We start from the raw sequence: 22,666 nt of genomic DNA, 5'->3' as shown, positions 1-22,666 counted from the left end.
TCTTTCTTTCTCTCAGAAACAAAACAATCATATCATGTTCTTCAAACAAAGCCATCACCATCGTCGTCGTCTTCTTCTTCTTCTTGTTCTTTCAGTTTCTGTGGCCTCTGGTTTCCATGGAAACCAGCAAGCAAAAACCCAAGACAGGTTTCAGAAGCTAAAGTATTTGAGAGGCCAAAATGATAATAATATTTCAGGAATTGATAAGAGCCTTTTTGAAGCAGAAGATATTGATTTTGAAGTTCATGTTAATAAAGATCAAAAAGGGTTCAAGGAGAAAGATAGAATCCAGAAACTTCCAGGTCAACCTCCTGCTAGGTTTTCTCAGTATGGAGGGTATGTGACTGTGAATGAAGAAGCAGGACGAGCCTTTTATTATTATTTCACAGAAGCTTTTAGAAATAAGCAGAATTTGCCTCTCGTTCTCTGGCTTAATGGAGGTAATATATATTATTAGAAATGTCATAAAATTAAACCCTAATTTTGATAATATTTATTTCATTGTATTTCTTTTTCATTGTTTGATTTATGTTCTTTTTGATCTGTACAATGTTTTCCTGTTTTGTGATTATGGCCAGTTAGATGGAAACAGAAAGTAATGCATCTTTTTAATGCCGTTTGTATATATGAAGACTGTTTAAAACATGTTAGGGCTTTTTAGGGTTTATTATAACAATTTGCTCTCATGTTCATTGCTTCTTGTTATCAAATCTTGTAAATGAAATATTTGTTAATTTTTTTGTATGAACATTTTAGAAAGACTGGGAATTAAATTTAAAAATTAAAATTCTTTTCAATAATTATAATAGTAAGCTATTATTTTATTTATGATTTCAAAAATTCCACTTATGCTTTCCAAGTTACAAATTACAAGTTACAAACGAAGGGTTACCCAACATTTAAATTTGGAATGAGTAGCATTTAATTGAGAATGCCATAAAAAGTGTTTCTGAACCTGGCCACATCAAAACTGTATATACATTATATTGTTGGCATCATCTTATATTGGATAATTATATATGTTAGCTGTGTCACTAAACATCAATAATTGTGATTAATCTTATAGCATATATATGGAAAATAATATATTGTTTCTCATCATGTAATTAAAAATTTTCTAAAAAAAGAATGTATTAATTTTGCAATTATTTTTCTCCATTTGTCGTGGATTGGTACTTGCATATTGCCAGCCTGAAAAATATATAGTTTTTAATATTTTTGGTAAGGATATCCTGCTGAATAACCTCTTTTTCTGTAACTTATTATCTTTAATATAAAAATAACAGTTTTCATTTGGATATGCTTAAATTGATTAACTCTAAATAAATTCAAATAAATAATTATATTTTCATGATTTGCGATCCCATAATTCACTCATGGAGGATTTCTTGGCGTGCATGTTGTTATTATAGTTGCAAATGTATAACAGAATATAAGCCATAATTAAACATTGCTATTATTTTTTTATTAATCAGCATTATTATTATTACTATTACATGTGGATCAGAGTTGTTCTAAGTTTAATTATGATAAATATATAGATAGCAAAACAATAACAAAGACTTAGAAAATTGTGATATCTCTTCTCTATATATATATATATCCTATATATGCATGCTGATATAAGTTTTATCGTTCATGTTAAATGAGAAAAGTTAACTTTTTTTTTCTTTTTTAAATCAGGGCCTGGATGTTCATCTCTTGCTTATGGAGCCATGCAAGAACTTGGACCCTTCAGAGTCAACAGTGATGGCAAAACCCTTTTCAAAAACAGATATTCATGGAACCATGGTACCTGCCTACCTCTCTAATTTATTTTTATTTCCAAAGATGTCTTCATATTTTAAAACCAAACAATTAATTATGAGATCTCATTTCATTTTATAAATTAGAGAAAAAAAGAATGAGTATAGGTGTGGCTTTCGTCAATTTTCTCAAAAAGCCCATTTATCAAAATTCAGTTTGGCAGGGCCTGTTTGGAGCTGGTTGTAATAAGTGCTTATAAATTAGAGGAAAAACATAGGTGTAGTTTTCATAAATTTTGACAAAATCTTCCCTCACACACTTACTTTGTATTCAAATCATAATTGAAAAGCTGCTTTTAAATTATCTAATTGCAGTTCCAAATGAGCCCTAAGAATTTAATTTATTTTAGTTATGTAATTAATTAACTTGGTTTGTGGTTTTGAATATAATTTTTATGAAGCTGCAAATGTATTGTTCTTGGAGTCACCAGCTGGAGTGGGATTTTCATATTCAAACAAAACATCAGATTATGAAAACAATGGCGACCAAAGAACAGCTTCAGATAATTATATCTTCTTGTTGAATTGGTTGGAGAGGTTTCCTGAATATAAGAACAGAGATTTCTACATCACTGGAGAAAGCTATGCTGGCCACTATGTTCCTCAACTTGCTCAAACGATTCTCCAACATAACATCAAAGCCAACAACACCATCATCAACCTTAAAGGAATCATGGTATGTGTCTATATATGTCTTCTAATAATTAATTGTTACTTATGTTCTAGTTTGTAACATCTCAGTCCAGTGAACTGGATTTTGACAAGAGTGAAAGCGATGATTCCCTTTGTTATAAAGCACCTGTAACCACGCACTTTATCAGAATCATGGAGATGTGGTTAAGTCGTTAAGTTTGTTTTGAAAATTTAAAAAAAAAATTTATCCATATTTAAAACTATGAATTACACGTTAAGAAACGAGAAATGAAAACTGAAGACTCTAAATAGGAACAAATCTTTGGTGCTTTATGTAATGGAGTTGAAATCTGATAACCTGGAAATTGAGCTTTTTTTTTTTTTAAATTTTTTACAATGAAGCTCTTATGTGCTGAAATCGGATATTGAAACTTGGGAGTTTAGCAAGACCCTACAATCACTTAAAAGAAAGTGTTTTCATACAAGTCAAGACAAAATTCGTCTCACATGCTTAGCTTGTATACAGTAAAATGATTTTTAAAAAGTTAATCTGAACGCTCTTGATGTAATTAAGGAATGATTTTAGTTTTCATTCTGATAAATTAAGAAAATGCTACAGAAACTTTGAGCCTTAAACTACACACACGTTTTCTTGGGTATTGTACAAAGTCTGACATGAATTGTGTGCGCATACTACTCATAAACGATGAATAATATAATGTGACTTCTCTTGTAGAGATTTTATATCATACTTACTGAGCAAAAGGAAAATAGGGTATTGAAGATTTGAAGTTGAAGATAATATGACGATATACGTATTATTGCAGATAGGGAACGCAGCGATAAATGATGAGACAGATGATAAAGGAATGTACGATTTCCTAGGAAGTCATGCGATAATGTCGGATTCAACAGTTTCAACAATTGACAAGTTCTGTGATTTCTCTGCAAATGCCCAAAATCAACCTAAACAGTGCAATGAAGCTTTGGAGGAAGTAGACAGAGATTCTTACTATATTGATATCTACAACATCTATGCCCCTATCTGCAACAACCCTAATCTCACAGCCACTCCCAACCCCACTTCTGTAAGACAAGATATATATATATATATATATATATATATTCACCCATTCATTCATATGATTCAATCAAAACCTGAAAACTACGTTTTTTCATTTGGCAGATTGTTTTGGACGCATGTAATGAATATTATGTGATAGCGTATATGAATAAAGAAGAAGTTCAAGAGGCACTTCATGCAAATGTGACAAAGGTGAAGTACGAGTGGGCACCTTGCAGTGATGTGATTTCAGGTTGGCATGATAGCCCTTCTTCCACTCTTCCAATCCTACGTCAACTCATGGACCATGGAATTAGGGTTTGGATTTTCAGGTACTTTAATACTGCTTCCAATCCTAATACATGAGTTAGATAACTAATTTAAAGATATTAAAAAAATTAGTTAAGTTGATTAATTATAACAAATATGTGTTGATTTTCCTAAATTACCCTATTTAACCATGTGTATTGGAACTATCTCTTGGTAGTAACTCCTTATAATCAATAGGGATATTTTAAAAAAATATTATAAATTCAAGAGACAAAATTGATTGAGGTTTTATGTTTAGGACCTGCAAACTCAATGTATAACTAGCTTTTATAAGAAGTATATATCGAATGTAGTATATTATATTCTTCATCTTTAATTTGTTCACACTTAAGGATTTTAGAGTTTAATTAAAAATGTGAATGTTAAAAACAGTGGAGACACAGATGGAAGAGTGCCAGTGACTTCAACACAATACTCTCTCAACTCTATGAATATGAAAGTCAACACTCCATGGCATCCTTGGTACTTCAATGGACAGGTACGTAATTCCCAGCAACTCATTTATAACTCCTTTCTGAAATTTAATAAATTATTTATTACTCATTTTAAAAATACAATTTATAAATGGTAAAAGTCAGGCTGACAAAAGAACTTATATATATTTTTTATTTTTTTAACTTGATTAAGGATACTTTTAATAAAATATTTTTTTTGAAAACTTGACTTGTGTTTTTTAAATGTAAGTCAATTTTTTTTTCTAATTTTACCTTTAGTTAATTCTCATTAAAAAAACAGAAAGAAGGAAAAGATATGTGAATGATTTGAAAATGTAAAGAGAGGGTAAGAACTCAAATAAGAGTAAAATTGGAAAATTTTGTCAATTTAATGCATTCTTTGATATATGAGAACAACATGTTGCAAATGACTTATATTAAGAACCAAAGCGGCATATACACACACATATTATATTATTGCATAATTAAATTAATAAACTATTTTTTGGAAATTGAAAATACAAAATTGTAGGTTGGAGGGTACACCCAAGTGTACAAGGGAGATTTAACATTTGCAACAGTGAGGAACGCAGGGCATCAAGTGCCAAGCTACCAGGCAGCAAGATCCCTTTCATTGTTCAGACACTTCTTAGATGGCACTCCTCTTCCTGATACTACCAGATATTAATTAGTTACTTACCTACCTATTTTATATTATTAGTATTGTTAATTCCCTTTGTTACTTATTTCTTCTTCAATAATAGAACTTGGTAGTTTTTTAAAAAATTAATTCTTTTGGTTAATTATTAGGTTTGTTTTTAATCATATAATGTAATAAGTGTGTGATTTTCTCTATTAATTAATTAGTACCGATGTGATAATTAATCAATGGCATGTGTTCTCTAGTGGATTAGAGCCCAACAAGCCCAATATAAATGGAACTCCTGTCAAAATGAAGCGAAATAGAAGTCCACAGAGGCAGTCAGTTTACTCCTTCTTGCCCAAGAACTGAGTATATTATAAGTGGCTTACTGGCTTCTATATGAAAGGTTGAAAAAGAAAAGAAGAAATAACACTAAGGGTGTTTGGACAAAAACCAAACCATGGTTTCAGAAGTATTTTTACGGATTATGAAGTAAATATGTGGAGAAGGTTATCTCGTTTTACGAAAAAGTGCTTCTGAAATCGTGGTTTTGGTTTTGCCAAACACCCCCTTAAAATCCACTTGTGGGGAGAAATGAAAACTCTCTGCACTTTAGGTTTCGAAATGAAAAACCCTTAATCAAATAAGAAAGAGAAAAAAAATTAAAAATTATTTATTAAATAATCATTATTAAATCTGTTGTTATAGAGGATGCATGCCATTAACTTAGTGAATTATTTTGTAAAATTCGACTATTTTGGTTTTAAATATAAGATCTAGTTAAAAATTTAATTTGTTCTTAAATATAAAACACTAATTAACTTTGTCTCCTATATTTATTCATTTTTTTTTAAAGTAGTCTCCATTATGATTACACATTAAAATGTTTTCATTTTAATGCACATGATTAACATAGTGTTTTATGGAAAACATCACTTATTTGTTATAAATAACTAACTTAACTAAATTTTTTTAATATTTAAAAAATTAATTGTCTAACTTTTTCATATTAAGGGTTGCAGGTAGTATTCTCTAATACTTGTTGCATTACATGCTAACTTAGATCTCAAAATGGATAAGTCTGTTAAGCAAACCTGGTTAAACCTTTTTTTGAACAAAAGGTCGGGTTTGTAATATGGACGGTTAATAGAAAATTGAAGTTAAAAGTCCACTGGTTTATAACCCACTTTGTTTTTGTCATTATTAAAAGTTTTGAAAATGAATCTGCCCTATTTCTAATTACTTATTACTTACTATTATAGTTAACACTTCTTGGCTTTTTATTTAATCGAAATAATAATTTAAACAGACTAAAGAGATATTTCAAAAAAAAAAACGGAGAGAAATCGGATGTTCAAAAAAAAAAAACCGGAGAGAAATCGGATGTTCAAAAAAAAAAACCCGGAGAGAAATCGGATGTGTCTCACATTTGTTTCAAAATGCCTTTTCCTTTTAACTTCCTCCTTCAAACCAATACGATAGTTTTCTTTAAAAAAACAAAAAAACTGATGACAAGTCACATAAAATACAGTTATTTCAGGTTAATCACGTTGGACTAAACCAATCAATAATCAATAAATATCAATATATCCGTAGAAAAATATCGAGACTTGCGTTGAGATTTGAATTCTCTTCTGTCTAAATTTGTAAAGTCATATTTCTAACTAGTGACCCAAAAATGCTATTTTATCTTTTATTTATTATTATTATGATGATGTAGATTAGCATTTTTTAAAAGTATATATATATATATATATAAAAGAGTAAATTTAAAAAGTTGTGAAATTTTAAGGTGGTTTTTTCAATTTTGGTGAAACAACTTATAAATAGAATTAGAAAATTATTATTTGTAACCAATAAATAATTCAATTCATTTTAGATAATTACCTCTTATCTTTAATATATGAGAGCTAGTTGATTAATTTGAGTAGATTAAAAATTTTTATCAAGTTAATTATTTGTAATAAATAAGTATTGTCTCTTCTGAAATATCCTTACTAATTATGTGTATTAACTAAAATTATTATTCTGATAAAATATTTAATATGTATAATCATTATAAAAAATTATTTTAAAAAAATAAATAAATATGAAAAATAAATTAAATTGAGATATTATATATAGAATGGAATTGAAAGCAGGTGAATTCACAAAGACTCCCTCGACGCTGTTCAGGAAATCGCCACGTGTTGCATCACCCGACTTTTCTTGCACAAGACAAGAAGATTGTGAAAGGATATTGGAGTGGGGAAAGACACAAGAAATTATTCGAACTGCTTTTGTTTATGACTCTTGTGAAGATTTGATATGATATTTCTTTGGGAAAAAAGTATCAGTATCAGTGATTTTACGGGGAAAATTGATTGATCCTATTGCAAAATTTATTGTCCAGATACACTTAAAATTTGTTTAAGAACTTAGTTGACAAGTGTAATTATTTTTTAACTATATGCAACCTATTTTTGATTATATAGAAAATAAAAAACATTTTCATGTAGGTGAAGATATCTTATATATATACCTAAAGAAAAGCGGCACCAGTTGAAGATAAATTGAAGCGGAATCCTTATTTATAAGTCACTTCTAGTATGTTTCACACAGATCAAGAAAGACTTTAAACTTCATTAACTCTTATTTAAATTTAATAATTTTTTAATTTTATCCCTATTTAATATACATTATACCTGATATAAACAAAATCAACACAATAATAAATGAAGGGTAAAATTGTATATCCATATAAAATATTTCTCTAAATGCCTTATGAATAAGATAAAAAAAGTCTTCTTTCTCTATCCTAGAAATAGGATAAGAGGAGTATACTTTTGAGTAATAAGTTTTATAATAGTGAGATTTTTAGCAATTTGAACGATTTGAGATCCTTTTAACTAACTATTAGAGATCTTTTTAACTAGGATTTTTTTTCAAACGATGTGGGTGTGGGTTGTAAATTAATCAAGTAGGTGTGAGAAAATGAAAGTGAAAACAATCAAGAATGAGGTGAGAGCACGCATCATAATATGAATTCAATAAATGGGACCAATCTCCTTTTTAGTTATTATTAATTAATCAAAACCTGTAATGATTTACATTTCATAATTTCTTTCTTTCTTGGGACCAATCAAAATTTGACGACTAGCTCACTGCCAACCCAACAAAAAACAATCTAGGAACAATCTTCGGAGCTGATTATTGTTATTGGATCTTTGGAAAGCCTGATTTTACTATGAGATGGTGACAGAAGACCAGAAAACAAATAAAGGGCATGCATCGAGATGGGTGAGATTATCAAGGTTGGTGCTTTGTGCGTCACATGCTGAATAGCTTTTCTTGTAAGAAAGATCCAATTGTCTACCATTTAATATTGTGACTTCTCATGCGTAATTAATAAGGCTTGATTTGATGACGGGGGGGAAAAAAAGACTTTGTTTATATGGCTGAGATTTTCTAAACATGCTTAATTAAGTACTAAAATTTATAGAGTGGCTGGCAAAAAAAAAAAGGTAAAATTTATAGAGTAGATGGGTTGGAAATGTTTCCTTTATTGTATTTAAGCTTTTCTGAGCTCTTTTGGACATTAAGAGTTTTTATAAGGAGTAATTTACTAATTTATGAGTTTCTCTTCATGAGAGAAAGTAGAAACTGTTGATATAAAATGGTAATGAGATAATTTATGTAATTTCTTTTCACATATTGAATGTTGAACATATGAAACTTTAATATTGTATATTCTTATGAAAAGCTGTGGCTTATTATATAAAATATAGGCCAGAATGAGCTATTGCTTCTTGGATGAGAAATTTCTTGATGTGAAAACTATGAATATATGTCTTTTGATTATGATGTGGTTATGTGTGATGATTTAAGAACAGTATTGAATCCTCATAACTCATATATTTAGCATGAAACTTGAATGATTTAAAAGGCGGATTGAATCGAACAGTTGGACTGGTTCAGCTGGTGACCGGAACACCTTCCTGTTTTGAGCCGGTGATTGGACTGGAAACCCGGACGGTTTTGCAAAAACCACTCAGCTTGAGTTTGTTATGCATTTATGTGAGGTTGGGAAGGGAAAAAAAAACTAAATCGGAGTTGAGATCACCCCAGATCAAAAAAGAAGAAAAGGGAAAGAAAAAAAGATCAAAGGGGAAGAAGGAAGAAGATAGCACAGGAGAGAAAAGAAATGCAACCTTAAAAACACTTAATTCCACCAGCATTGCAAGCTGGGACGGCCATGAATGAGAAAAATGAAAGCTGCTGTGACAGCCTGAAAGTGAAAGGTTGAAATCTGAAAGTAAAATTGGTGGAAGTGAGAAGTTGTTTTGAGTGCTGTAAAAGTAAACATCATTTAATATCAGCCACCATCACATCGCATTTACCCATCGATCACCTTTTTGTTTCAAGTTTTTTTATTTCTCATTTGTCATTTTATTTGTATTATTTATTTGCATATTTTGATATTTTATTTTTATGTAAAATGATTAATATAAAGTTATATATATTTAGTATATTATTTTCAATGATTATGTGAGTTGTGAGGTAAACTTGAGATATTTAAGTTTTTCTTAATTTTTTTAAGAATTTAATATTTAATTTCATATATATATTATCATATAGATATATAATATTATTTTTATTTATTATTATATTACCGGTTTAACAGGTCGGTTAAACTATAACCCGTTATCCTTTTCGACTCAATATCCGGTTCGGATTTTAAAATATTGGATTAAGCATGTTTGTACTTATTTTTGCTGGAATCTTTTAAAAAAAAATTACTATAAAGTGCTTGGACAAGACATAAATCATGGGATTATTTTATGTGTGCGTAGATTTCTTTTTAGAAAGGGAATGAAGGCCAGTTCTACCTGATTGTAAGTAGGATGTTCATGTAAATTTGTGTGGTTCTAGTTTTCTGGTATATTGTCTTTTAAGAGAGATTTTGGGCATACGGTGGTTCACATATGGGGCTGTCCTTTTGGGTCCTAGGCTTGGGCAAGTAGATGCATAAAACCGATAAAAGGGAACATTTGCTGAAAAATGGCCTCTTTTTATTCCCTTTTATATAACCTCTTTTTCTCATAAAAAGCAAACTTTAATCTTAATGAGTCCTTTTTTTCATTAGCACTTTTTGTGGTAAATAATATTTTTAAATAATACTTATAAGAAACTGTATTATTAAAAGCTTTTTCACTTGTGTTTGTGCTAATTCCGTATTTTATATATATGTACGTACGTATACATGCTTGCATGTATATATAAGTTAGGCAAATGGATTAAGGTGCAAATTTTCTTGAAAAGTTTTTACTTTCTGAACATTAGAAATTTTTTAAGGTGCAAATTTATTTCAAAAGTTTATAATCACAACAATATTGTTTCGTACTGTTAAAAATGTTAATAGTTAACGTTATTATTTTAATGGTTAACATTAGTTATTTTAATAATAGGGGGTAATATTATTACAATTTTAAACTTTTGGGTAAATTTACATCTAAAAAGCTTTCGAGTAAATAACACTTTTGGGTACAAAATTTTAAGACAAATTTGCACCTTAACCTTTTGTAAATTTATCCCTGAGCTTATTTTTCAAATGCACCCAATATCCTAATCTTTGTAAGATGTGTTTAGATTAATAGTGGTAAAATTGACTTTTAATTCATTTGACTTTTGCAAAAGTCAGTCAAGATAAAAATTAGTTAGTGTATGTTTGGATTGATTTTTTTGTAAAAGTTAGTTCGTTTGCCAAACTGAAACTTGTTTAGATGAATAATAGAAAAATAAGTTTACATGTAAAATAACTAAAAAAAACCATGAAAATCTTTTCCCAATTTTCTGTAAATTTTATTATTTAATTTTTTTTGTTAGTGATACTTTCTTTGCATCCAACACACAAAATTACTAAGTATAAAATTGCACTAAAAAATATTTTAGGGTGCTGAAATTTTTTTTATATGCGTCTAAAACCCTAAATTATATTTTGGTGCATCCAACGTCCTAAACTATTTTTTTGGGTACATCTAATATCCTGAATTATTTTTTGGTGCATCCAACACTCAAAATTTTTACTTGTAAATTTGCAGTAAAAAATATTTTAGGATACTAAATACACTTTAAAAATATTTTAGAGTATTGGAGGTATCTGAAAAAATATTTTAAGATACCATATGCATCTTAATTCTTTTATTATTATTTTTTATTAAAGTAGGACTCACTTCAAAATTCTTTTCTTTCACCTCATTAGTCATTATCTCTCTCCCTCTCCGTCAGTCTCAAAAGCTATAAATTTTGGCCTTTTTGCTTCTCCATGACTTTTTTTTCCAAAACACATTTCTTCTTACTCGAATCCAAACAATGCATCACCATTAAATAAGTCAATTACTAAGGTTTCACACTTTTCTATGCACCTTTACCTCTCCCAATAGCATTCCAAACGCACGCTTAGCGTGCAATTTTACCCATACTTTTTTTTTAAAATTTTGCCATTGATTTTTAGATAAAATTGCATTTTCAAAAAAAATAAGATGTTGGATGCATCCAAAAGATAAAATTAAAGTAAATCTGCATTTTTACCCTTTTTTGGCGCAACTTATAAATATTTTAAGGAAAATCATTCTTGAGTTACCTGTATTTTTTTAAAATTTTTAATTTGGTATTTATGTGATTTTCTTTTTTTATTAAATCTTTTAATTTTTTTTGTTAGCACCCTTGTATAGCTTTGATCTGTTAGTATTGTTAGTCCACACACAGAAGCTAATTATACTAATAGGGTAAAATGAAAAGATTTAATAAAAAGGAAAAAACACACCAATATTAGTCTCAAAATTGAATGAAACTTGATGTACTTCAACGATGGCTTCCCTTTATATATGTAGATTAAATATGATAATATCCACAAAGTACTACAAACACACGAAGATCGTCTTACTGCACAATCACAAGGTAATATTTTTTTTTAAAATATAATCTTTAATTTTTTTTAAGTTTATCTTTATGTTAATTTTGATCGTTCAAGTTTTAAATTATAAGTTTTTGTTTCTCAAATTTTCTTTTCACTTAAAATTTTAATCTTTTTAATCTAATAAAAACTTGAATTATTTTTTCTTTAAAATAGATCAAAATTTATAATTTAAAATTTGAAAAATTAAAATTAAAATGAGAAAAATTATATTAATTTTTTTTGCCTCCCACCAGAGCAACGTCATAGTTTTGACATAAAAATAGTCATTTATGAATCGAGCCCGGCCACGTGCCTCATACAGGGTTTTCGTATAAGTGAAAGAAGCTTCGGTGATGAATATAAATAAAAGTCACCATCAAGTGGACCCCGCACTCTCATCTGCTTTCACATGGGGGTCTGAGAGAGAGTATAATTTACTTTTTTTTTTTTTAATTATCACAAAATAAAATATGATGACAACTCAATTATTATTTTCGATCCTTAATATAAGATTTTATTTAATTTTTATTTTAATTCTAAATATAAGATTTTAATCTATTTTATCTCTGATATTTATAAATTCTTTTTCCAAGATAGTTCTCCTTAGTAGTTATAACTAATACACTTAATTAGTAAAGATATTTTAAAAAAAATAACATATATTTATTATAAATAACTAATTTAACTTTTTTTTAATCTCTTTAAATTAGTTAACTAACTCTTATAATTAGGATCAAAGATAATATGATTTTGTTAGATCACCCTAATATAAATAAAGCGACATGTTATAAAATAAATTTAAGAACTCCTCTCTAATATATAAATATAGGATTAATAAATAGTTGCAAAATCATAGGTCCCCCTATTTATTGGACTAAGGGTGTGTTTGGATAGAAACCAAACCATGGTTTCAGAAGTACTTTTACGGATTACGAAGTAAATATGTGGAGGAGATTATCTCGTTTTGCGGAAAAGTACTTCTGAAACCACGGTTTTGAGATACCCAAACAGGCCCTAAATGTCACTTTTGAAGTGTCAATGTCATTACAACATTGCCCTTAACTATGGCGTTGCCTTTAGATTGATATTGGGTTAGACAACATTTTCGCTCTACAATTCAAATAAAATAATTACCCCCGACACACATGAAAATACCAAGTTATCCTTCATATGACTTTGCTGATTAAGTATTATTTTTTATTTTTAATATAAGAATTAGATAACTAATTTAAAAATATTAAAAAATTAGTTAAATTAATTATTTATTGTAAACCCATATTAACCTCCTTAAATTATTATCTTAAATTATGTTTATTGGAATATTTTTTGATTTATCTATACCATCATATATATTTTTCGGTACTATGGGCTATCAAACCTTATATATATGTATATGTATATTTATGAGATGATAGTTGACAAGGTTTTTTTTTTTCTTTTTTTGAGTGGATATAGCTAGCAAGTTAAATGACATTCATTTTATCTTTATTTTTTTTAAAACTAAATATCTGCATCATATTTTAATGTTATTCTAATGTTGCCTTTTTTTTTTGCCAACTATTTTAATGTTGACTATCGATGTAAGTTAAGAGATTTTTTTCCCTGATTGACGAGTATGGTACATCTGGATAACTTATGACATCATTTCATAATTAATTTGGGTTGATGATGTATCAAAAAGAAATTTGGCTTGATAAACTTTTTAATAGATAAATAATGTCTGGTTGACAAAACATGTGATAACTTTAATTACTACATATTACTTTTCCGGTTCTTAATATAAGACTTATTTAACTAATTTGATTAGATTAAGAAAGTTAGATAAGTTAGTTAATTATACGAAATATGACATATTAGTTAGTTAATTAAAAGAAATATGACATGTTTTTTTTCTAAAACACCATAAACATTTTTCGTAATATCTTTTTTCTCTCTTCTACTTAATTATGGTTGAGAAAATATTTAGAGAGTTAATTTAAAAAAAATTAATAAATATGAAAAATAAGTCTTATATTTAAAACTAAAATTAACTTAATAATTAGGTCATATATTAAAAATCAGAGCAGTATTTAGTTTTAAAGTCCTAATTATATTTTTATGAATATTTTAGAAGTTAAAGTGAGATACGTGAATAGCCACTGTTAAAGTGAGATAAATAGTTAGAGAGGAAAGAGTGACGTTAAAATTACTCCAAAGTTCTTCCATTTTCTCTTCTTCTCATGGGGGTCTTCGTTTCATTATATAATATACGCAAGAGCGTCGTCGAATTTGCCTGCTCTTCTAGTTGAGACTTGAAGTTTGGGGAGTGTTTCAGCTCTGGTGAGGAGTGACAAAGTTCTCTGCTATCAGTAGATAAGAGTGGAAGAGGGCGATTTGGCAATGGCGAAGAAGGATGAAATTGTGAATGATAATGGAGAGAACAAAGATGGTTTTGTCAACAGAGAAGTCTCTCGCAGCGACTTCCCTCCCAACTTTGTCTTCGGCGTTGCAACTTCATCTTACCAGGTCTGTGATCAGATGCACATCAACCACTTGCTTCATCTGTGGAAGCAGTGTGCAATTTTTTATGCTATTCTTTTCTGTGGGCAAAATATGATCCGGATGTTCATGGGGTTTTCCTTTTTTTCTGTTTTCTTTTTCCATATTGAACTCTCGAGTTGAGTCTGCGGAAATTTCTAATGAGAATGTATCTGTATGCATGTCTTGGTGGGTGTTCCAGTCGTTTTTCTGCGCGATTGCTTTCATGTCCTTCAAATTTGACCTGGGCATCTGCTGTTTTGTGTTCTATGTGGACTGTTTATGGCCCAAAAAAAGTTCATCCAAGCGACATTTTATTGTTTTTAAATTATGTTCATAGTTGATTGAGATATTTTGTTTTTTATATGTTAAAAATGTTACGTAAATGAAACATCAACTTGGCAGATATTTATTCGTTTTTAGTTATTCTGGGTAAATACTTCAGATCATGTGAATCGAAAGGTTTGGTAGGAATGAAAAATTTTGATTTTGCCAAATATGGGTCTGGAGATGGAGACTATCGTACCCTACCTACCGATGATCATCACTACTCCATATTATGCCGTTCCCACTATCAGTGTTGAAATGTTTGGCCGGGAGAAATTAAATGAATAAATTTCGTTAGTTTTATTTTATTAAAAATGATATATGGTGATGTTGCTACTTCTAATGTTTCAGGTAGCTATTCAACACAGCTGTTAGCAAACTGTACTTGAATTCATATAGAATCAAACTGATCTTCGTAGGGAAATCAGTCTGAGTAGTTTCAAGATTTTTTTTTTTTTCAATGTTTTCTTTTAAATGTTTCATGATAAATTTATTACGAGAACAACAAAGATTAGTGTTTTGTTTTGAGTGCTTTGATAGGAAAAATTATTCACTATTAGATACTAATATTTATAATGTAAGTGATGCTGAAATTTTTCAATCAGGCATTTCACTCCTTGTTTCTTATTTGTAGGTAGAAGGTGCTTGCAAGGAGGGCGGTAGAGGTGCAAGTATATGGGATGCCTTTACACACACTGAAGGTATAGGAACTTATTTCGGGAGGATTGTCTATTAATTTACTTGAATGGTGCAAATTGTTGTCTCATTTATTTATCATACTTGGTTTCCATTTCTTGTTATGTTAGGAAAAATTATTGACCAAAGCAATGGAGATGTAGCAGTTGATCATTATCATCGGTACATGGTCAGCAATATCATTCTTTTATATATCTTATACATTTATTTTTCTTTTGTTTGTTTATTGGTTTTTTGTTTTGACGTGAACTAGTGTTTACAGCATTAGTTATGCATAATTTGCCTGAGGACTTCTGCTGCTGTGCATACTATTTTCATCCATGTTTTCCCTTAATCTGAACTGGTTTCCATGGGTACAGAGGAAATCAACAAAATACAATTATTAACTCTGCTGACCTTTCAGCACATAATTATGTTAACAGGAAGATGTTGATCTTATAGCCAAGTTGGGTTTTGGTGCTTACAGATTCTCAATATCTTGGTCCCGCATCTTCCCTGGTATGTTTTGCTGCTGATGAGAATTTTAACAGATTTCCCGTATGGTTAGTTGTTAAACAATTTAAAAGAATTTCATTACAATGACAGCCTAAAGGTTTTAAGAGTTTCTTCATTGTTAAGGGGACAGAATACCCTATTTCCTTCTGTTAAGCTCATCATCATGAGAGTTTATAAATGCTTGGCACGGACTGTCTGCTGACATTATTATTTTCAGTCAAAAGTGATTTTGTGAATTTGCTTCTTTGATTTGTGATCCTATCCCGACAATAACTTGGACGTCCGAGATGGAAACCACTAAAACTATAAGCTTGCTCTCACCAACTGATACCCTGTTATATATAAAATTGAAAACTTATGCATGTAAATGAAATATACATATGAAGGAAAATTTAAAATCATCATATTCCAAAAAATTATCAAATCTCCTGGCATACAAAATGCAATAAAAATATACTAGCGACTTTTCTAGTTTTTGAATGATTCTTTTTGATGTTCTTAAACCCATGAAGTATGAAAATAACCAAATTTTAAATTGTGTATTTGCGAATAAGATAAGCTTTTGTTCCCAGCCTCTGCTGCCTAATTTATATTTTTTCTGCATATTTGACAACTCTTTGTTTGTTTAAATTGTCCCACGAATATGGGTATATTATTAATTTTAATTTTTTCCCCCCTTCATGTAGACGGTCTAGGAACCAAAGTCAATGATGAAGGGATTGCTTTTTATAATAGCCTCATCGATGCTCTTCTTCAGAGAGGTATAAAACTGTTTCATCTTTACACTTCTTTGTAGTCACGACTACAATATATATTAAGAACTCTTTACCAGCAGGTATTCAGCCTTATGTAACTTTGTACCATTGGGATCTTCCGCTGCATCTCCATGAGTCAATGGGAGGATGGTTAGATAAAAAAATCATGTAAGTGATATGCAGCTGATTTAATTTTTCCTTCCTACAATTTGTTTCTTTCCTAATTTCATGTTATATTTTTCAAGGCATGAAGATGTGAACAAGTACTTGTGATGTCACTTTTTATTCCTATGCTTCATGTGACGGATTTCTGCTCTGCTGCTGCATAGGTTTTAATAAATATGGTTTTGGATGTCACTTTTTATTCCTATGCTTGATGTGATGTCACTTTTTATTCCAAATAGTTCAAAATTGTTGCCAGGTTGTCACAAAACACCTCAGTAGCAAGTCAACTCTGAAACTTAATTCTTTATGGAGCATCTAAATCCATATTTCTTCACGTGTTTTTGCTAAATCTTGGAATTCTACCTCTTCAGTTCTGGCAACGACACTTTTCTCACCTCTCCAAGGAACTAAATTCCCCTTTACAGAGTGTTATAGTTATTGATTGATCTTTTCTCAACCACTGAATCGGCCTAGACTGCGTAGAAGTATACTTGTGTGCCTCTGTCATTTCCTTTTTGGAAAAACAACCACTTGCTTGGGGTCGTCTTGAGATACCTCAAGATTCTATTTACTTCCTCCATATGCTTCTCATTAGGTTGCTTCACAAGCTTCATGATTTTCTCAATTTAGTATTTCATTTCCTCCTTTTTATCATTTGTTACTGTACTAATAAAGAACAGTAGCTAATTAGTCCTCTTTTCTATATCATGTCATCTCTGGAGTTGATATTCATTATTCAATCATGTGTCAAGGCTATGAAAGTACAGATGAATGTATTCAGAGGGAAGGCAATGAATATTAATTGAATTCTATGGAGAATCTCCCTTGGCTTTGGAAAATGTCTAAGTTATATTCTCGCTCATATCTTCTAAAGACTCTTCCACTCGCTTAAATCTATCTATTCTATCATTTTCTTCATTGGCTTGAGATTATTAATGAGATAGACTCTGCTCCTTTAATTTTCTAAAGATTCTTCTTCCTCTTCTATCCTAACATTCCTTCTTCGAAATCCTCTAATCTCTCTGGTTTCATCAATGGCATACGCCAGAGAATATTTTGCAATCTATGCAGACACTTGCTTTGCAAGTTTTGGTGATAGAGTGAAGACCTGGATTACTATCAATGAGCCCCTTCAAACTGCTATCAATGGGTACGATATTGGGGTATTTGCGCCAGGAAGATGTGAAAATTCGTCAACAGAACCATATTTAGCAGCACATCATCAAATCTTGGCTCATGCAGCAGCTGCATCTGTATACCGAAGCAAGTACCAGGTGCGGTGTTGTACTTTACTGATGCCCCAGAATGTTTTTTTTGAATAATTCAACCGTGTGTATATCATAGTCTGTCATTGTCTGTTACTGTTGTTATAATATTAGATTATGCATGAAATAGCTTGTAAGAGTAATGGCACAAATTTAATGTCAGACCATCCAGATAATGGCATTTATCTTGGCTTTTAAACCACTTTATGCTATATTACCATGAGTAGCATTTTTTTTTTCCAACATGTTAACGGGACCAGAAGTGGTAGTATTGAAGGTGATCCTGATCTGTGCAGTTCTAACTTAGTATGGGAAGGAAGTCCTAATGTAGTAGTCTTGGCACTTGAGCGTTAATTACATCTGTTTGGTAAACATTATTAGCTCTTTTATCAGGCGTACCTACAATGGGCTGATATTTTTACATTAAGACAATAATCCAACATAATATTCGTGACATGACTGTCAAATATGGTCCATATTCTCAATTTCAACATTTAATAGCATAGTATGCCCATCTTTGCGGTCATCTAGTTCACTCCCTTATGCACGTCTAAAGTTGCAGAATGGTGAGCTTCGGAGCACATAAATTGCCATGTCCCTATACTGTCCATCCATATTATCTCATCCCTTCCAACCAAGGAAGGACATTGTTTTAGGTTATGCCCTCACTGTGGGAACATATCCTCGTATACAAGGGAGTCAAGCTTTAGTATTATTCTCAACCACCACTCAGTTAAATGGCTTCTTAACATAATTGACAATAAGGAAGAACAATTCGTTAAAAGTTTCCTTAGCGCAAGTTTCCATTGGCATATATTTTATATTTTGTATACCACTATTCTCATCTAGGCCTTGGTTTGTAAAAATAAATGATACTTAGATACCAGTAAGTAGTAATTGCTGGCATAATAATCTAGAGCAAGGCATGCTCCACTCATTACTACTAAGTTGTTAATTAGCTCCAGGACACCAGCCAATCGGCCAAATGATGTTAATTACTTAATTTTTTACTGTTGACCCCATAGAATTTTCTTAACCTGGCTTGGTTGGGTCTCTTTTCATTACCTGATTATCTTTGCTATATCATGTTTCAAGCAGAAAGTTTACGCATTGAAAACATTTACTGGAATGCGATTCATTTTGCCATATCTCATATTACACATCTACTGTTAGTATGATTATCAAATATGAATAAAGTTGTTCTGTGAGTTTTACAATCAATGATGGAAAGGAAGAATAGATATTATTAAGACAGCGTTTTCTTAACCTTGTTGTCTTGATTTCCAGGAAAAGCAAGGGGGGCAAGTGGGCTGGGTGGTAGACTGTGAATGGGCGGAAGCTTATTCTGATAAGATTGAAGATAAATCTGCTGCTGCAAGGCGCCTGGATTTTCAGCTTGGATGGTAGTATACCTTTATCCATTTCTTGCTATAATTTAGCGAAGAAGTTAATCATTTTTTATCCAACAAAAAAAAAAAAGTGGTTTCATTTGTGTACTCACATACGTAATGCTTAATTAAGTTTCAATCCTTTGATGGGAAGACTTGTATCCACTGGAAATTTATATCACGCTGATGTCATACTAATAAGAAACCAAATTCAGTGAATTTTCTGGTTTCGACTTAGAATTTCTCTCTAATATTCTTTAGTGCTACAGACATTGTTTGTGATAATTTTTTAATATTATATACTATTGCAAATATGAAATTATACCCAGTTTGCTTTGACCTTTAATGAGCAATGGAAAACTGGAAGGTGAAAAAAGAATCGACAAAACTGGTTTTTATGGGTTTGCTGATTAGCCAATCTAACCTTGTGCATATGCTAGAATGCGGACTTTTTTTTTTGTGGTTATTTTATTTCTGTCTAGAGAATACAACGCCGACTCTGACTTATGTCTACTCTGTATATATTTCATCCAGGTTTTTGCAACCCCTATGTTTTGGAGACTATCCTGAAGTTATGCGTGAACGACTTGGAGATCAACTTCCAACATTCTCAGAGGAGGATAAGAAGTTGCTTGCAAATTCACTGGACTTCATTGGTCTGAACCACTACACATCAAGGTTAATTTCTCATGTGACGGAAGGCTCTGAAGCAGGTCACTGCTATAGATCACAAGCAATGGAGAGAATTGGTAATACTTGCAGCCTTACACCATTTTCAAGATATCCGTTAATTGAATTGTTTTTCTAATTGAATTTTCTGTTTATCCTCAGTGGAATGGGAAGGTGGTGAGCTCATAGGTGAGAAGGTATAAATCTTTTCTCTCTATCCTTGCAATTGTGCGCATCTACGCATGCACAAATAAGCAAACGTTACATGCTTGGAAATGATTGGCAGGCTGCTTCAGAATGGCTCTATGTTGTTCCTTGGGGCATCCGGAAGACTCTGAATTACATAGCTCAGAAGTACAATCTCCCCGTATACGTCACTGAGAATGGTATGTGATACTTCTCTTCAGTTTATCTGCATGTATCAAGGGCTACTTACTTATTTAAGATTTATTTGGAGGTGAGATTAGAGAGAAACAAGCATGAATTGAAAGGTGATTTTGATTTTGATATCTCTCTGCCTATCTCTATATCTCTTTGAATGTTGACTCCTTATGACATCTGGGTTTCCTTTTGAATAATAACTGTGGGCTGTATCGACATTGTCCTAAATCCTTAACATGCGCCTAACAGATTTCTGTTCGGAACATATTGTAAATTGATTATCAGACTAATTGATTAATTTTAATGAATTAGTTGTACTGGATAATTTAATGATCCATTTGGAAGTTCTCTAATCTCATATTGGAAGTGTAGGAGTCTAATGTGTGGGTTATGGTAATCTTGACCTTTCTAACCTCATGAACCAGCTTTTGGGAAATGATTCCTCCGAAGGATCTTAACAGTCACATATTTAGGCTTACTTGGTCAGTTGTGCTGCAAAATGCATTCTTAAGTGGTTCTCATTTCTCTGACCTTTGTATTTTCCGTTTGACAGGTATGGATGATGAAGATGATGATAAGTTGCCACTAAATGAAATGTTAGATGACAAAATGAGAGTACGCTATTACAAGGAATATCTTGCCTCAGTTGCTTTGGCAATCAAGTAAGTTTGCCCACTTTTTCTTTTTGTTCTTATTTTTTGGCCAATAAATGAATTTTTCCGACTTTTACTTAGAATGAAATATGTTGTGAATACTTAAACTCTTTAATAGCAGTAATGATCCACAATAAGGCCCCATTTTGTATAACCAGGAAAGATATTCTTCTTAATTCTTTTAGTGTTTAATATGTTCTTGTATTCATCACTCAATAGTTTTTTGTCGTTTTATATTACTATTGGGGTATGAGGGTCACTTTTATCTTCAAGGTCATTTTTTTGTATTTTAGTCTTTTATTTTATTCGATGTATTGAACGGGTCAATTAGAAAGGGGTGATTCAATTAAAAGGTTATTAATTTGACCTCCGTATCTTCTACCCTAAGCATAACGATTTCTGTTGTAGAAATTCTCTTCGTAGGGTATACCTGAAAACCAAACACCCTATTATCAGCCAAAAAATATTTTGAAAAAAAAAAGACACAATACAATAGAAAAGAAAGAAAGAAAAAGATACAGAATGCTGAGCTGCACACTTTGCAAAAAGTTGATCTCAGGTATATATATGACAAAGAAGTCTTTCATATGAATAGAAATACACGTGGCAGAATAAAGTGTTGAAGCCCGAAACCAAGAACTTCTATTTTGCAAAGGGTTGGATTTTCATTTTTTAGGTAGCAGTGACATAGGTTTTGAGGTGACATGGACATTCTTGTACAGGATTTTAGAATCATCGAGTAAAGTAAGCAAAACTTTCTTACCTCACCTCTTCTTATGAAAAATAAGTGGATAAAATCTTTTTAACTTTAAAAGCAAATTATGAACCTATACCGGAGGATCAAATCTCAAAGTTTGTTTATACATTTGAATAATTTGCAGGGATGGAGTAGATGTGAGGGGATACTTTGCATGGTCATTATTGGACAACTTTGAGTGGGCCCAAGGCTATACTAAACGTTTTGGATTGGTGTATGTGGATTACAAAAATGGGCTCACAAGGCACCCCAAATCTTCTGCTTACTGGTTTTCAAAGTTCCTCAGAGCCAATGAAAGCAAACAGGGCAAAGAAGAGTAGCAGTTCACTAATAGTATTGTTCTCATCTGCATTTAGCAATGCTGCTGTGTGTTAAGCTAATGTGGGATTTCTAGAGCCATGTCTAGAGCATCTGATGGGGGCAAAATCTGCTTATTAGGTTTTTCGAGTGTCTCAAAGCAGTTATAATCTAAAGAGTACAGAATAAAGTTCGCCAGTATTGCTGTTATAATCTGCATTTAGCAGTTATGTTGTATGCAGGGCTTGGTGGGATTGGATTGGGGTCATTTCTAGCGCATCATGTGAATCATATTAAAGTAAGTTATATTTTCTAGTGATTCGCCTTTTTGTTTTTTTCTTTTTGTGGGTGGAGACTGTTGAATTTGTTCTTGAGCATTCCAAATATAATACTACCTTCAGTCTAAGGGGGTGTTTGGATAGAAACCAAACCATGGTTTCAGAAGTGTTTTTATGA

The 22,666-nt window shown here is 31.0% G+C and overlaps 2 protein-coding genes across 2 annotated transcripts; both read left to right on the top strand.

The window, feature by feature from the left end:
* The first annotated feature begins 34 nt into the window (after nt 1–34).
* On the top strand, nt 35–4,953 carry LOC114740517 (serine carboxypeptidase-like 40). Its single transcript, XM_028928678.1, has 7 exons — nt 35–440; nt 1,684–1,791; nt 2,207–2,481; nt 3,266–3,526; nt 3,625–3,833; nt 4,204–4,309; nt 4,798–4,953. The coding sequence occupies exons 1-7, from the start codon at nt 35–37 to the stop codon at nt 4,951–4,953; spliced, it is 1,521 nt and encodes a 506-aa protein (XP_028784511.1).
* Nucleotides 4,954–14,067: 9,114 nt separating this feature from the next.
* On the top strand, nt 14,068–22,616 carry LOC114740525 (beta-glucosidase 42). The gene is made up of 13 exons (XM_028928687.1): nt 14,068–14,350; nt 15,324–15,390; nt 15,496–15,554; nt 15,808–15,883; nt 16,567–16,641; nt 16,716–16,803; nt 17,849–18,074; nt 19,353–19,468; nt 19,988–20,202; nt 20,285–20,319; nt 20,409–20,508; nt 21,057–21,165; nt 22,038–22,616. Exons 1-13 carry the CDS (start codon nt 14,225–14,227, stop codon nt 22,231–22,233), a joined length of 1,488 nt encoding a protein of 495 aa, XP_028784520.1. The 5' UTR covers nt 14,068–14,224; the 3' UTR covers nt 22,234–22,616.
* The last annotated feature ends 50 nt before the right edge of the window (nt 22,617–22,666 follow it).

The sequence above is a fragment of the Neltuma alba genome, unplaced genomic scaffold, assembly GCF_004799145.2.
Source record: "Neltuma alba isolate B1F8T4 unplaced genomic scaffold, ASM479914v2 tig00003167_pilon, whole genome shotgun sequence".
Classification (NCBI taxonomy): Eukaryota; Viridiplantae; Streptophyta; class Magnoliopsida; order Fabales; family Fabaceae; genus Neltuma; species Neltuma alba.
The sequence above is the reverse complement of the archived record's forward strand: the minus strand, read 5'-3'. Positions and strand labels throughout refer to the sequence as shown.

Bases quoted from the DNA above. Each gene is read 5' to 3' on its own strand.
- LOC114740517 (XM_028928678.1), top strand. From the start codon at position 35: ATGTTCTTCAAACAAAGCCATCACCATCGTCGTCGTCTTCTTCTTCTT. The intron at 3,834-4,203 runs GTACTTTAATAC...TGTTAAAAACAG, and splicing joins ATTAGGGTTTGGATTTTCAG to TGGAGACACAGATGGAAGAG. The intron at 4,310-4,797 runs GTACGTAATTCC...ACAAAATTGTAG, and splicing joins CTTGGTACTTCAATGGACAG to GTTGGAGGGTACACCCAAGT.
- LOC114740525 (XM_028928687.1), top strand. From the start codon at position 14,225: ATGGCGAAGAAGGATGAAATTGTGAATGATAATGGAGAGAACAAAGAT. The intron at 14,351-15,323 runs GTCTGTGATCAG...TCTTATTTGTAG, and splicing joins TTGCAACTTCATCTTACCAG to GTAGAAGGTGCTTGCAAGGA. The intron at 21,166-22,037 runs GTAAGTTTGCCC...AATAATTTGCAG, and splicing joins TCAGTTGCTTTGGCAATCAA to GGATGGAGTAGATGTGAGGG.